General features: G+C 42.2%; 1 protein-coding gene across 1 annotated transcript in view; it reads left to right on the plus strand.

Moving 5' to 3' along the window:
* Positions 1–14,127, plus strand: part of LOXHD1 (lipoxygenase homology PLAT domains 1) — a 244,313-nt gene that overhangs the window by 167,920 nt on the left and 62,266 nt on the right. Inside the window, exons 28-30 of the mRNA XM_089779460.1 lie at positions 5,596–5,758; positions 9,629–9,783; positions 12,072–12,281. Coding sequence (XP_089635586.1) covers positions 5,596–5,758; positions 9,629–9,783; positions 12,072–12,281 — 528 coding nt within the window. The remainder of the gene's footprint in view (positions 1–5,595; positions 5,759–9,628; positions 9,784–12,071; positions 12,282–14,127) is intronic.

Genomic DNA, 14,127 nt, shown 5'->3' on the forward strand with positions numbered 1-14,127 from the left:
AGAGAGATTCAAAGCCCAGCTAATGACATTTTCAAGCAATAAAATAACAACTGATGTCAATCAGATGAAATGAGTTTTACCCATGAAAGCTCATGATACTGTATATATATTTGTGTTAGTTCCTAAGGTGCCACAGGACTACTCATTGTTTTTAATGTCTCTTTGGCCATCATTAATTGGAAATATGTTTTAATGAGCCTGAGCTTTGAAAAGCTGCACTCACTACTCATGACTGTGACCGGCAGTATAAGCAGAATCGTCAAAGCTCATATAAGGAAAAGTCAAATTCAAAAAAAGTCAAAATCCTCAAAGTTCACATTAGGAAATGTGTCTTTGAGCACTGCATCATGAAGGAATTAAGAACTTGAAGTGGAGATTGCTTCTCATCTGGCAAAATGTGACAGAGGATGATGTCCAATTTGACATAAAGGTCGTTATCATGTCAGATTCTGGTCTCAGCTTTCTGTGTGCCAGGTCTATCAGAGTGTCATAAACTTCAGTCACTTAGTCACTCCCTGGCCTTAGACAGTCAATGTAGCCTCATGGTCATATTTGTAACATTGTCCTTGAGGATCTTCCCACCTGATGGCTGATGCTGAAAACAGGATGTATATACTTTGCATTATTTCAGACAGATACCAAGGCCTTGTCTACACTTACCGGGAGATTAGCGCTGCAGGGTTTGATTTAGCGGATCTAGTAAAGACCCACCTAATCAACCACTGATCATGCTCTCATCTATTCTGGTACTCCACTGGAGCCAGAAGAATAAGGGGAAATCAACGAGAGAATTTCTCCCGTTTACCACCTGCAGGGGAGAGACCTCATTAACTTGACCTAAGGTTCATCAGCTCCAGCTACACTATTTACATAGCTGGAGTTGTGTACCTTACTTTGACATTGCCCCCTGGTGTAGGTCAGGCCTGAATCTGAAAAGGATGTTGCTGCATCTGACAGAACCAGTTTGAGTGAATAGGAGCCACAGGCATAAAGAAATCTTTTGGATTCAGCACAAAGATCCTTGTCTGGATCCACTGTTTCTTTTCTTCATGTTTGCACCATTGTAGTAGCCTGGCCTTGGCAGTCCTGAAGCTTTATTTTATTCTTGTTCAAAACAACTCTGATAGGGTTTTTTTCAGTAGAATTGTCTACTGACCGCAAACAGATAGTTTTCCTTCACTTGGATACAGCCATCCTTGTAATCAACAGTTCTTACTGTAGCTGACATCTTTTCACTGTGACTAATGTTGGGAGGGCAGTCCATTATCACACAGTAGTACTTCATTTTGCTGAGCCGCCACAATATGTTATCAAGCACGTGCCTAGCCAGTAGGTCAATCCATTTATTTTGAATTGTTTTGCAGCTGTAATGATCCACTGCTTCTTCATGAACTACTTGACATAGGTGCTCACACATAACACCATCGCATTTCCCAAGGAGCTCTACCAAACCGAGGAAATTACTGTTATATTCGGTGAACTACTTATCCGAATCCCAGAAAGGCAAATTATTTTATGCAAGGAAGAGGGTAATTGAGATCAGACACTTGAGACTCTGCAATCGGAAGCAAGTCCACTGAGGGTTTTAGAAGCAAGAATCACTGTTCTACACAACAATCTTGAAATGAGTTTGAATGCATGCGGAATCATTTGAATATAAATTTGAGGTGTGTCCCCCTGCCTCTGGAGAGGAAGGAAAATCCAGTGGTTAGGGCATTAGCTTGTGATTCTAGCAAGTTTAGTTCAAGTCCAAGCTCTTCCACAATCTTCCTGTGAAAATCATGCTTGTTTCTCCTAACGTAAAGTCAAATCAAAGGATAAATTATTTCACTTTTTTTTCTTAATGTCCTCATGGGGATTAGCTTGAGAGTGTTTGAGTCATTGTATTATAGGGCAAAATCATGAAGTTTTGACTTCAGCAAAATCCTGAAGTATTTCTCAAAACTACTGACTTTAAGGAGAGTATTGTCTGAATAAGGATTGGGAAAGGGTTTCAGGGTTCTACAAACCCATGTCTTCAGGGGGAGAATGCTATCAGGAATAAGGGTTTTCAGGATGAAGCACTGAAACGTCTGTGGAGTTATAGAGGAAGAATACTTATTAGATTTTATAGTCAATCCCCTATTAACTAGTGGAGTAGTGTACGCTGCATTATGAGATTAACCAAAGCACTAAATAATGCAGACTACACTACATTTGAGAACAGTTTAGCTTTTGATACCAAATAATGGAAAGGGGGTTGTTTATTTTTAACCTAAAAGGGTACTTTGTTCTCATAGACTCATAGCGTATGTCTACACTAAAGTGCTATTTCAAATTAACTTAATTCGAAATAGTTAATTCGAATTAAGCTAATTCGAAATAACGCATCTATACACAAAAACTATTTCGAAATAGCATTTTGCTATTTCGAAATAGCATGTCCACACTGAGTGGACCCTGAACCAAAGTTAAGGCTGGCCAGAACCAGTGCCGGCAGGGCATCAGGTTAGGACTTAGTGTGTGGGGCTGCTGCCTGAGGCTAACTGAGCTCCGTGCTTAAAGGGACCCTAACCTCACCCCGGACAGACAGTTTTCAGGGTTCCCCACTTGTCTACCTTGATGAGGGACAGCAAAGCAGTCCTGTCTTGGAGTGCCCTGAGTGCCTGCACTCGGGACACCACAGCACTTGGCCACATGGAGCCAGAGCTACCCCTGGGTGCGCCAGTGCGTCTTGTGGAGTTGTTGCTCAGCCCAGCTGTACTTGCTGAAGGCTGCCATCTGGGGGGGTCCATAAGGGGGCCATCAGGATCCAGGAGGCCCTGAGGGAGAGCGTCCACCCAGAGAAGCCCTCAGAGCCTCCCCAGTCCTCCACACCGGGGGCTCGTGCCCCATTCCTCCCTCACATCCTTCCACTTAACCCCCCCCCCCAACCCTCCTTCCTGGTGTCAAATAAAAGACATATATGTTCAAAAATAGAAACTGGGTTTATTGAACAAAACTGAGGGGAGGGATGAACCTCAGGGGAGACTGGGAAAAGGAGGTGGGTGAGGGGAAGAGAGAGGGTGGAAGAGGGGAAGGGGAAACCTGGGAGGAGGGAGCTGAAAGGGGGAAGCAAGGGGAAGAAGGGGGAGAGGAAGCTCAGGGCTCAGGGTTGGGGATCTCACCGGACCAACCCGACTTTCATGCTAACCTGCTCCTGGGTTCGCATGTGGCCGTTGGTGGCCAGGCTGGCAGCTATCCTGCCATAGACGGCCGCATTCCTCCATCTAGTGCGGAGATCATGGACATTGGGGGCATCCCCCCCAAAGCTGAATAAGGTCCATGATCTCCACCCTGAACCAGGAAGGCGCCCGCCTTCTCCAGCCCCTGTCAGGCTCCTGCGAGCTGGCAGACTGCTCCTGGGGAGCAGTGGAGGGCTGGCTGCCAGTGGCTTGCTGGCTCATGTTTTGGGACCACTGGGTCAGGGGCCCCAGTGGCCACTGCTGGCTCTGGGCTGGCAGGCTTGGAGCTGGCACAGGCACTGTGGCCAGGGTCTACCCCTTTAATGTCTCCAGGGCTGGTGGAGAGGAGAGTAAGCTTTCCTGGTTGTGCCCAGAGTGGCCACCAGGGCTCCCTGAGAAGGGCTGGAGGCCCCCTATTTCGAATTAAGTGTCTACACATCACTTAATTAGAAATAGCAATTTTGAATCCTGTGTTACTCCTCGTAGAATGAGGATAACCAAATTCGAAATAAGGGCTCCACTATTTCGAATTTATTTTGAAATAGCGGTTTGCCTGTGTAGATGCTATTAAAGTTAATTCAAAATAACTGCTGTTATTTCGAATTAACTTTGTAGGGTAGACCTACCCATAGACTTTAAGGTCAGAAGGGACCATTATGATCATCTAGTCTGATCCCCTGCACAATTCAGGCCACAGAATCTCACCCACCCACTCCTAGAATAATCCTCTCACCTATATCTCAGATATTGAAGTCCTCAAATGGTTTAAAGACCCCAAGATGCGGAGAATCCTACAGCAGTGATCCGTGCCCCATGCTGCAGAGGAAGGCAAAAAACCTCCAGGACCTCTGCCAATCTACCCTGGAGTAAAATTCCTTCCCGACCCCAGATATGGCAATCAGCTGAACCCTGAGCATGTGGGCAAGACTCACCAGCCAGACACCCAGGAAAAGTTCTCTATAGTAACTCCTATCATCCCTCCATTGGCCTATTTACCGCTGATAGGGAAAGGACAATTAGTTACCAAGATCATGTTATCTCATCAAACCATCCCCTTCATGAACCCATCTAGCTTAATCTTGAAGCCAGATAGGTGTTTTGCCACCTCTAATTCCCTTGGAAGGCTGTTCCAGAACTTCACTCCTCTAATGGTTAGAAACCTTTGTCTAATTTCAAGTCTAAACTTCCTAATAGCCAGCTTATATCCATTTGTTCTTGTGTTCACATTGGTATTGAGCTTAAATAATTCCTCTCCCTCCCTGGTATTTATCCCTCTAATATATTTAAAGAGAGCAATCATGTCCCCCCTCAGCCTTCTTTTGGTTAAGGTAAACAAGCCAAGCTCCTTGAGTCTCCTTTCATAAGGTAGGTTTTCCATTCCTCGGATCATCCTAGTGGCCCTTCTTTGTACCTGTTCCAGTTTGAATTCATCCTTCTTAAACATGGGAGACCAGAACTGCACACAGTATTCCAAATGAGGTTTCACCAATGCCTTTTATAACGGCACTAACACCTCCTTATCCCTACTGGAAATACCTCGCCTAATACATCCCAAGACCGTATTAGCCTTTTTCACGGCCATGTCACAATGACGGCTCATAGTCATCCTGTGATCAACCAGGACTCCAAGGTCCTTCTCCTCTTCCGTTACTTCCAACTGATGTGTCCCCAGCTTATAACTAAAATTCTTATTATTAATCCCTAAATGTATAACCTTACACTTCTCACTATTAAATTTCATCCTATTGCTATCACTCCAATTTACAAGATCATCCAGAACTTCCTGTATGATATCCCGATCCTTTTCTGAATTGGCAATACCTCCCAACTTTATGTCATCCACAAACTTTATTAGGACACTTCCACTTTTGGTGCCAAGGTCAGTAATAAAAAGATTAAGTACGATTGGTCCCAAAACTGATCCCTGAGGAACTCCACTAGTAACCTCCCTCCAACCTGACAGTTCACCTTTCAATATGACCCGCTGTAGTCTCCCCTTTAACCAGTTGCTTATCCACCTCTCAATTTTCATATTGATCCCCATCTTTTCCAATTTAACCAATAATTCCCTATGTGGTACTATATCAAATGACATACTAAAATCGAGGTAGATTAGATCCACTGATTTCCTTTTATCTAAAAAATCTGTTACTTTCTCAAAAAAGGAGATCAGGTTGGTTTGGTAAAAACCATTTTGTAATTTATTCTGATTTATTGCATACTTGTGTGGTCTGATTGTTGCACTTAACACCATTTTTAATCTGTTTATACAAACATAATGCAATTCACTGTGCTTGCAAATTAGTGGTTGTGTCCAAGGCAGTTGTGCTGAGAAGCAACTGACTGCAGCTCTCCCTCTAAAAAAGAATGTGGCATTGTCATATTACACCAGGGTTCGGAAACAGTCACATTTCCATGTCAAAGGTGGCTTGCAAAATCTGAAGATGATGGCGAGATTGTCAGAGAACTTGTACCATCTGATATCTTGACTGAAAAACTCACGAAAGATGGGACACTAAAGCAAATAGAAGAGGAAGTTGAAGAACCACTGGAAAGTAAGTAAAATTCCATGCCACCTTGATCCTTGGGAATATGTAGTTCAGGTAGATACATGTTACTCAAGGTTGCTTATTTGCAGTTATGATCATTGAGTCATTAAGCTGCATTATTTTAAGTGAAAAAGCTAGATGACTGGGCAACAAAATGGCCGATGAAATTCAGTGTTGATAAATGCAAAATAATGTATATTGGAAAACATAATTTCCAACTATACTAAATTGGAATTAGACTAAATTAGAAGTTACCACTCAAGAGAGAGATCTTGGAGTCATTGTGAATAGTTCTCTGAAAACATCCACTCAGTGCACAGTGGCAGGCAAAAAAGCAAACAGAATGTTGGGAATCATTAAGAAAGAGATTGAGAATAAGACAGATAATATTTTTTTGCTTCTACATAAATCCATGGTACAGCCACATTTTAAATACCATGTGAGGATGTGATCAACTCATCCCAAAAAAGATATATTGGCATTGGAAAAAGTTCAGAAAACAAAATGATTAAGGCTGTTGAACACCTGCCATGTGAGGAGAGATTAATAAGACTGGGACCTGGAAAAAAGATGTCCAAGGGAAGATACGATAGAAGTCTATAAAATCATGATTGGTGTAGAAAAAATGAATAAAGAAGAGTTATTTATTCCTTTCCATAATATAATAATTAGGTGTTACCAAATGCAATTAATAGGTAGCTGGTTTAAAAACAAAAGGAAATAGTTCTTCACACTATGCATAGTCAAGTTGTGGAACTCCTTGCCAGAGGATGTTGTGAAGGCCAAAACTATAATAGGGTTCCAAAAAGAGCTAGATAAATTCATATAGGATAGGTGTATCAATGGCTATTAGCCAGGATGAGCAGGAATGGTGTCCCTTGCTTCTGTTTGTCAGAAGCTGGGAATGAGCAAGATCACTTGATGATTATCCATTCTGTTCATTCCCTTGAGGTACCTGGCATTGGCCACTTTTGGAAGAGAGGTGACTGGGGTAGATGGACCTTTGGTCTGACACAGTTTGTCTGTTTTTATGTTCTTAGTATCTCCTATCTGGATTACTATAACTTCCTGTTCTCTGGCTTCTTTGATGCCCAGCATGCTCCCATTCAGTCCTTGCAAACACAGCCACTAAAATCATCTTCCCTGGTTGCTCTTCTGATTATATCTCACACACATGCTTTACATTTCTCTGCTGACTCCCCTTTAGACACAAGTTTCCAACATTTTCTCTTCCAGGCCCTGCAAACATCTCTAGTTATTTGCTCGCATCTCCTGTTGTATTGTCCTCCACCCCTTCTGCTCCACCTGTCCTACCAGCCTTGAGGCCTCATTTGCAACTTTTTTTCCATGATTGTCTCTTTGGATTTTCTTTCACACTGCCTCTTAAGTACATAACACCTTCCCAGACCTGGTCTGCAGGGCAGCTACCCACTCCTTATTCAATCCCTCTGTAAGTAAGTTGAGTTTTTTCCCAGCTCTGAACAGAGAATACAAATCCTATACTACATCCAGATTTACCCTCTTCCTGATGTTTGGCTTTCCAATTTCAATAATAACAACGCAATACAAATTTCAGTCTTAACTTCTCCCTTGAACTTGGATGATGCTAAGAATTTCTCTGCAACATCTCCTTGACTCAACATTTAGTTATCTCTACTCTAAAGGGAGATTCTTACCCCTCTCATGTCCTATTTGGAGCTAATGGAATTGAACTGCCAGTATCACTTGCCATCATCTTTCAGAGTTCAAGTAACAGCGATTCCATCATGGAAGTCATCCCTCTCTTTCACAGCCTGATTTGTATTTACACTATGCCATTCTGCCTGTGCACTTAGGCTACATCTACACTACGCGATCTCCTTTGCGTATTTTCTGCTGATCCGTTTTTGTGCTGGGGTTTTTGCACAAAAACAAACAGTATGGATGTTTACCGATCTTGTGGGAAAAGGGGTTTTTGCACAAAAAGAAAATGTCCACACTTCTTGTTTTTGCACAAAAACCCTAGCACAAAAACAGATCGGCAGAAAATACGCAAATGAGATCGCAACTGATGCAAATGAGTCCCTCATTAGCATATTTTTTGCCAAGAAAACTTGTAGTGTAGTCATAGCCCTGATGTAGGCACACCTTACAGCCTTTTTTAGTTATAAGATGAGCTAGCAGGTCAATGTGAGGACAAGACAGGCGTCTGGGGTTCATCTGGATCTGCTAACTCATATTACAATTATAAACTACCTTGTCTTCATTAGGATTTTACCTCATTAGTTACCAGATGTTAACTAACACCAGGTTACCTTCTAGTGAAGACAAGTCCTTACAATATTAAATATTTTAAGGCAGGGAGTGTATCTTCTGAATTGTCTTTATAGCTGATTTGTGGCACTAGCCCAATATAAATAATAAAGAAGTAAGAGCTTCCATTGCTACAGTAGTGCATTCTGTCCTGAAGAGCTCCTGAAATTATATGCAAAGAGTTACATTTAATAAACTGATTACATAGACCACATGAAAAGACAGAACCACTGCATCCAGTATTAACATACAACTATTTCTTGGCTGTAATAGTACTTTTTAATTGAGTATAGCAATTCTACTCCACAGTTTAGGACATAGCGTCATGAAAAGCATTTTATTCAGTTGAAAATGCAGGTGGAATTTAAGTAGGTACATTGCAATTTACTTCCCACTTGGAATTTGGCCAGCCCACCATAGTTCACACCTCTAATCTTATGAAAAATGCCAGAATATCTTTGATAACCACAAGCCATCAAGGTATTTTTTGTTACAGCACCTCCTGCAGCATAATGCTCTCTGTGGTTAGTGAGAAAACAAAGCAGAAAAAGTGAAATTGCAGCAAACCTAACCAATGTTCTCAGAGTTAAATGAGCCTGATCCATCTCCCACTGCAATCACATGGTGTTTTTCTACAGATTACAGTGGAAGATGGAGCAGCCCTTGTATTATTCTGAGAGCTAAGTGTGAAACGGCTTTAAAAATAGCATAAAACCCCAAAACATAAACAAGAAAAACCACTTTTCTGCGATGCTATTTAATGTACAAAGAAGAATCCCACAAGCAAACATGGTAACTCTGCATCCCCCAAGTTTTTGTGCTGCCAATAACAAGTACAGCTTTTTCCCCTTCTCATGTTTGAATCATGTGGGAGTAACATGGAAAGCTGCCAGTGAGATTCTCTTTGGGGTTGCATGGCACTAATGTGAGCAAAAATCTGTTAGCTGCTAATTGCATTTCCAGGGAACATTCTTTCAGTCACAGTTTGTTCTCATGTAAATGGGGTGGAGCAGATACACAGAGAGAGCTGCTTTTAACACATTAGAAAAGCCCGTTCCTAAAGATTTTTATGAGATTTCATTGGATCACTGTTAAGCGAGCATAGCAAAGAAGATATTTAAACAGTAGAGCTCCAACATGTCTTTAATTAAATATTGTCCAAGAAAGAAGATTCCAGAGTCTGTTGTCTTCTCTCAGTATAAGGAATTTATACAGGTAAGTCCTATTAACTCTGGTGGTAATTGCATATTGAAAGCCCTAAAGCTTCATTGTGAATGACAGAGTACCATATTAAGAATCCACAACTCCAGACCACTTATCCCTCTCATGTGCAGTGGAGAACAGATTCAGAATCCTAAAGACGCTGAGTTTATTCAACTTCCATTGATATTAAATGAAGCCAGTAATAATAAGGATACTAGGATCTTTAATTGCACATTCTGTGTTCAAAGCACAGTGGAGACATTAACTAGATGGAAGTTCTTAGGTGCTTGGCACTTCTTACAATGTTCTCGGCATATAGAATTAGGCTCTGAGAATTCATCTGATGCCAAAACATATTTAGACATTTGTTTCTTTATACAGTTCATACATACAAGATTTCTGTGTTCACTGGAGATGTCTATGGTGCTGGGACAGATGCAAATGTTTTCCTGACTATATATGGAGACCTTGGGGACACCGGGGAGAAAAAACTCAGCAAGTCTGAAACTAATACCAACAAGTTTGAAAGAGCAAAGGTACAGATGAAACTGACCGATCACACTTTCTCTATTGTAGGCTTTAAGCAGAATGATGAAAAAATGTTGCAACTGCCTTTCTCTAGTTAGAAGAACTAGTCTGTAAGGATGATCAAAACTCATGTCTGACAATCCTGATACAAATGATCATGTTTCTTACCTCTTAAAATGTTACATTTTCAGTTTAATGTTGGTGCTTGTGTACTACAATAGGCTTTATAGCAAACCTTGAGATGGGTAGATCTTTCTTTCTTTGGAGTTCCTGGAGGCATGTCTACACTCGCGAAAAGATCAACCCTCCAGAGGTCAATCTTCTAGTGTTCAATTTTGTAGGTCTGATGTAGACCCATAAAGTGCATGCTGAGGGCAGCCCCTGCCAGCATCTAGTACTTATAGTTCTGTGAGAAATAAGAGAAGGTGACAGGAGCTTGTACTCCCACCGGCCTCCTGCTGTGTGGATGGTGTTTTAAGAGATGTTGACTCCAGCTACCCAATTAACGTAGCTGGAGTTGCATAACCCAGGTCCACCTTCTGCTCCAGTGTAGAACAGGCCTGAGATAGGGCTGTTCTGGCCCATATCAAGCCTCCTAAATTTCAGTTGCAAAATTAGAAGCATCCAGTGATAAGCCTAGGCACTTCTGGGCTTGGCAGTTCATAGCCCTGGCTCCTCTGGGCTTGGCAGTTGGTAGCCCTGGCACCTCTGGGCTTGCTGCATCAGTTACAAAAGTAAAACAACTGCTAGATCCCTGGCACCTCTTTCATTACAATGTAAGCTCTGGACGCACTAATAATTGAAAACATGGTTACCATCCCTCGAGCCGCTAAGAAGCTGATTTCTATCTCCTCTGAGGGAGGGCAGCTTTGGTGAGTCTGACCATGAGATGCATTATCATTCATCTTGGGGCATCATCTTATGACACATTTTTTGTAAGCTCTTAAAGTGTAATTCTCCTCTGAGAAGAGAAGTAAAATGGCAACATGGTGTTCCAAATTTGTCAGTCCATTAGTTCCAGATCACATGTGCTCAGTTTAAAAGTTATCAACAGCCAGCCTTGCAGACTATCTTGTATCTGAGTATATGGCTACACTGCAAAGAAAAACCTGCTTATCAAGTCGCAGAGCCTGGGTACAATAACTTGGGCTTGTAGGCTCAGGCTGTGGGGTTAAAATAGGAGTATGGATATTCAGGTGAGGTTTGGAGCCAGGATTCTGAGACTTTCTTTCCTCTCTGGGTTTTAAGGTCTGTCAACAGCCTAAGTGGGAATCTCCGCTCTGCTATTTTTAGCCCCACAGTTTCAGCCTTGTAAGCTCCATCCATTTGGTCTGTGCACTAAGACTCAGAGCTGTGGGGTTTTCTTTCCTGTGTAGTCATACCCTGAGGCTATGTCTACACTGCAGGCTGTTTGCAGAAGAACAGCCATTCTTGCGCAAAAGCTTGTGGAACGTCAGCACTGCACTCATGTTCTTGCGCAAGTAAATTTACAGTAAAGCATCAGAAGAGAGGGCTTCTTGCGCAAGAGTTATTCCTCTCCTCACGAGAAATAAGCCCTCTTGCGCCAGAAGGCAGTGTGGACGAGCAACAGAGGTTTCTTGAGCAAGAAACCCCTATGGCTAAAATGGCCATCAAAACTTTCTTGTGCAAGAGAGCGTCCACACTGGCATGGACACTCTTACGCAAAAGGACATGGCAGTGTGGACACACTCTTGAGTAAGAACTTTTGCACAAGAACTCTTGCGCAAAACAGTTCTTGCGCAAGAAGCCTGCAGCGTAGACATAGCCTAAGAGATGACTTTCCTGCTAACTTCACTAGCAATTGTAGATGCATAATAACCAAGTGCAGAATTTGCTCCATCGTCTCCAGGGCATAGGTATAAATGAGAGCAGAATTTGGAGCTGCAATTGAAATGTAGTTAACAGTTGGGTTGTTGTGTTAACCCAAGGAGAATCCAGCTCACTTTTTCTTAGCTCTGTTGTCATTGAAGAACGAACAGAAGTAAATAGTAAAATCATACTTTTGGCACTAAAGTCTGCAGATACAATTCCACGTGCTCGGCACATCTGTTCACTCTGAGTAAGAGAGCGACTTTTTACATTGTCACTCTCACTGCACAACCACATTTTAAACCTCTCCTTCCTAGGACAGAATCTTTTACAGACAACTCTGCTACAACTTTAATCAAATACTGTCCAGTAAGGCTGGGTTAACACATGAAGTGTATTCCATGCTATACATTAGCTGTTGAACAACCACTATTAACAAAAATTATTGCTATTAAACATCCTGTAGGAGGATAAGTTCACAATACAGGCTGTGGACCTTGGCATTATATACAAGATCAAGATTCGTCATGACAATACCATGCTGAATGCTGACTGGTACCTGGAAAAAGTAGAGATTCTGGATGAAACCACAGAAGAATTGTACCTCTTCCTATGTGAACGCTGGCTTTCTACAAAGAAGGAGGACAAAAGGATAGAACGGACACTTTACGAGCAGGTACAGTAACAACACCTAATACAATTGTAACTCACACACCTAGGCTCCATCTAGATCACATCCCTCTGTCAACAGAGGGATGTAAATGAGGCACTTCGAAAGTGCAAATGAAGCAGAGATTAAAATATCCCCCACTTCATTTGCATAATCGCATCATGGCGCTCTTTCAAACAAGCACCATTTTGAAAGTAAAACCACGGTCTAGACGTGGTTCTTTTGAAAATGGCAGACTTTTTCAAAAGATCCTGTAAACCTCATGTCGACAGAGGGATGTAATCTAGACGTGGCCCTAGTGTAGTTCACTGTCCCACGTAGTGGCACTTAGACCACTTAGAATGAGAGATAAGAACAAAGGAGCACTACAGCCTAAACTGAGAGCCAGCTGGCTTTCTAACTCAAGCTGTCCAGGCTCCTACACTAAACTCCAAAGGTTCCAGGTTCAAATCTGCCTCATGGTGGTAACACAATGATCCTGACCAGGGTGTCTAAGCTCTGCTACGTTACTGTTGATAAAAATGAGATGCAAGGCCTTTCTTCTGGTTGCAGTTCATTACTGACCTTAATGGATCACCCCACAGGCTGTTTTTGGTCTATGTAAAATGAATTGATGGTTCTCTCTCTGGTGTCCTGTTCCTGACTTCTAGGCTACGTCTACACTGGCCCCTTTTCCGGAAGGGGCATGTAAATTTCAGCAGTCGTCGTAGGGAAATCCGCGGGGGATATTTAAATATCCCCCGCGGCATTTAAATAAAAATGTCCGCTGCTTTTTTCCGGCTTTTAAAAAAGCCGGAAAAGAGCGTCTACACTGGCCCTGATCCTCTGGAAAAAGCGCCCTTTTCCGGAGGATCTTATTCCTACTTCAGTGTAGACGCTCTTTTTTTAAAAGCCGGAAAAAAGCGGCGGACATTTTTATTTAAATGCCGCGGGGGATATTTAAATCCCCCGCGGATTTCCCTATTACGGCTTCTGAAATTAACATGCCCCTTCCGGAAAAGGGGCCAGTGTAGACGTAGCCCTATTGTTTGCAGTCTCAGTGAACAGGCCAAGGACTGAACGATTCATGGAGACTTACCCTCTTCAGATCCAGGTCCAAGTGTATTGGCAAGGCGATGTAGGGAATTATGTACTGTTGCTGCCTGTGCTGTCCCTGCCCAGAGGATAAGAAATAGATTTCTCTCTTCCTGGAGTTCTCAATCCAAAATTCTGGGTTGCATAGCCCCTCCCCCTGCACCCATCCACACTAAAAACACACCTGGAAAAGCTCCATATGCATTGTTTAATCAGTATAATAGAGCTAATTAGAATTCAAAGTACATGTATTAATTAAAATTAGCAAGCAGGATTAAGTTAATAGGCACTTCTTGCCTTTACACAGGAAGGCACAGCACTGCAGCTGATTAAAGTCTGTTGTGTTTCGGGGCTTTGCTTTACAAACCACAGTTACATTTTAATTGAAAGTTACTATTAAATTATCATTAACAAACAGAGCCAAACTCACCCTGGGTATAGCGTCAGAGAGGTAAGTAGGGTTGCACCAGGGATTATACTGCTACCTTGCATCTAATATAATTACAGTTCCCAGCAGAGTCCTCTGAGTTCTTGTGGTCACACCCACCCAATTGCTCATATTAATTCCTTCTCAATGAAACAAGATTTAGTAGATAAGAAATGAAGTGGTTGTGGGAAAGGGTTCTTGTGTTAACTGGGCTATGGCACAAAATCCATCCTCAGTAAGTGCGCTAAAAACATAACAGGGTTAGCATTCGGGGCCATTCAGCTTCGTGGCATTTGTTTGACCTTTGACTCTTCAACAGCTACATCTTGTTAAGAAAATCTGGAGCTGCTC

The sequence above is a fragment of the Pelodiscus sinensis genome, chromosome 6 (genome assembly GCF_052426305.1).
Source record: "Pelodiscus sinensis isolate ZL-2025 chromosome 6, ASM5242630v1, whole genome shotgun sequence".
Taxonomy (NCBI): Eukaryota; Metazoa; Chordata; order Testudines; family Trionychidae; genus Pelodiscus; species Pelodiscus sinensis.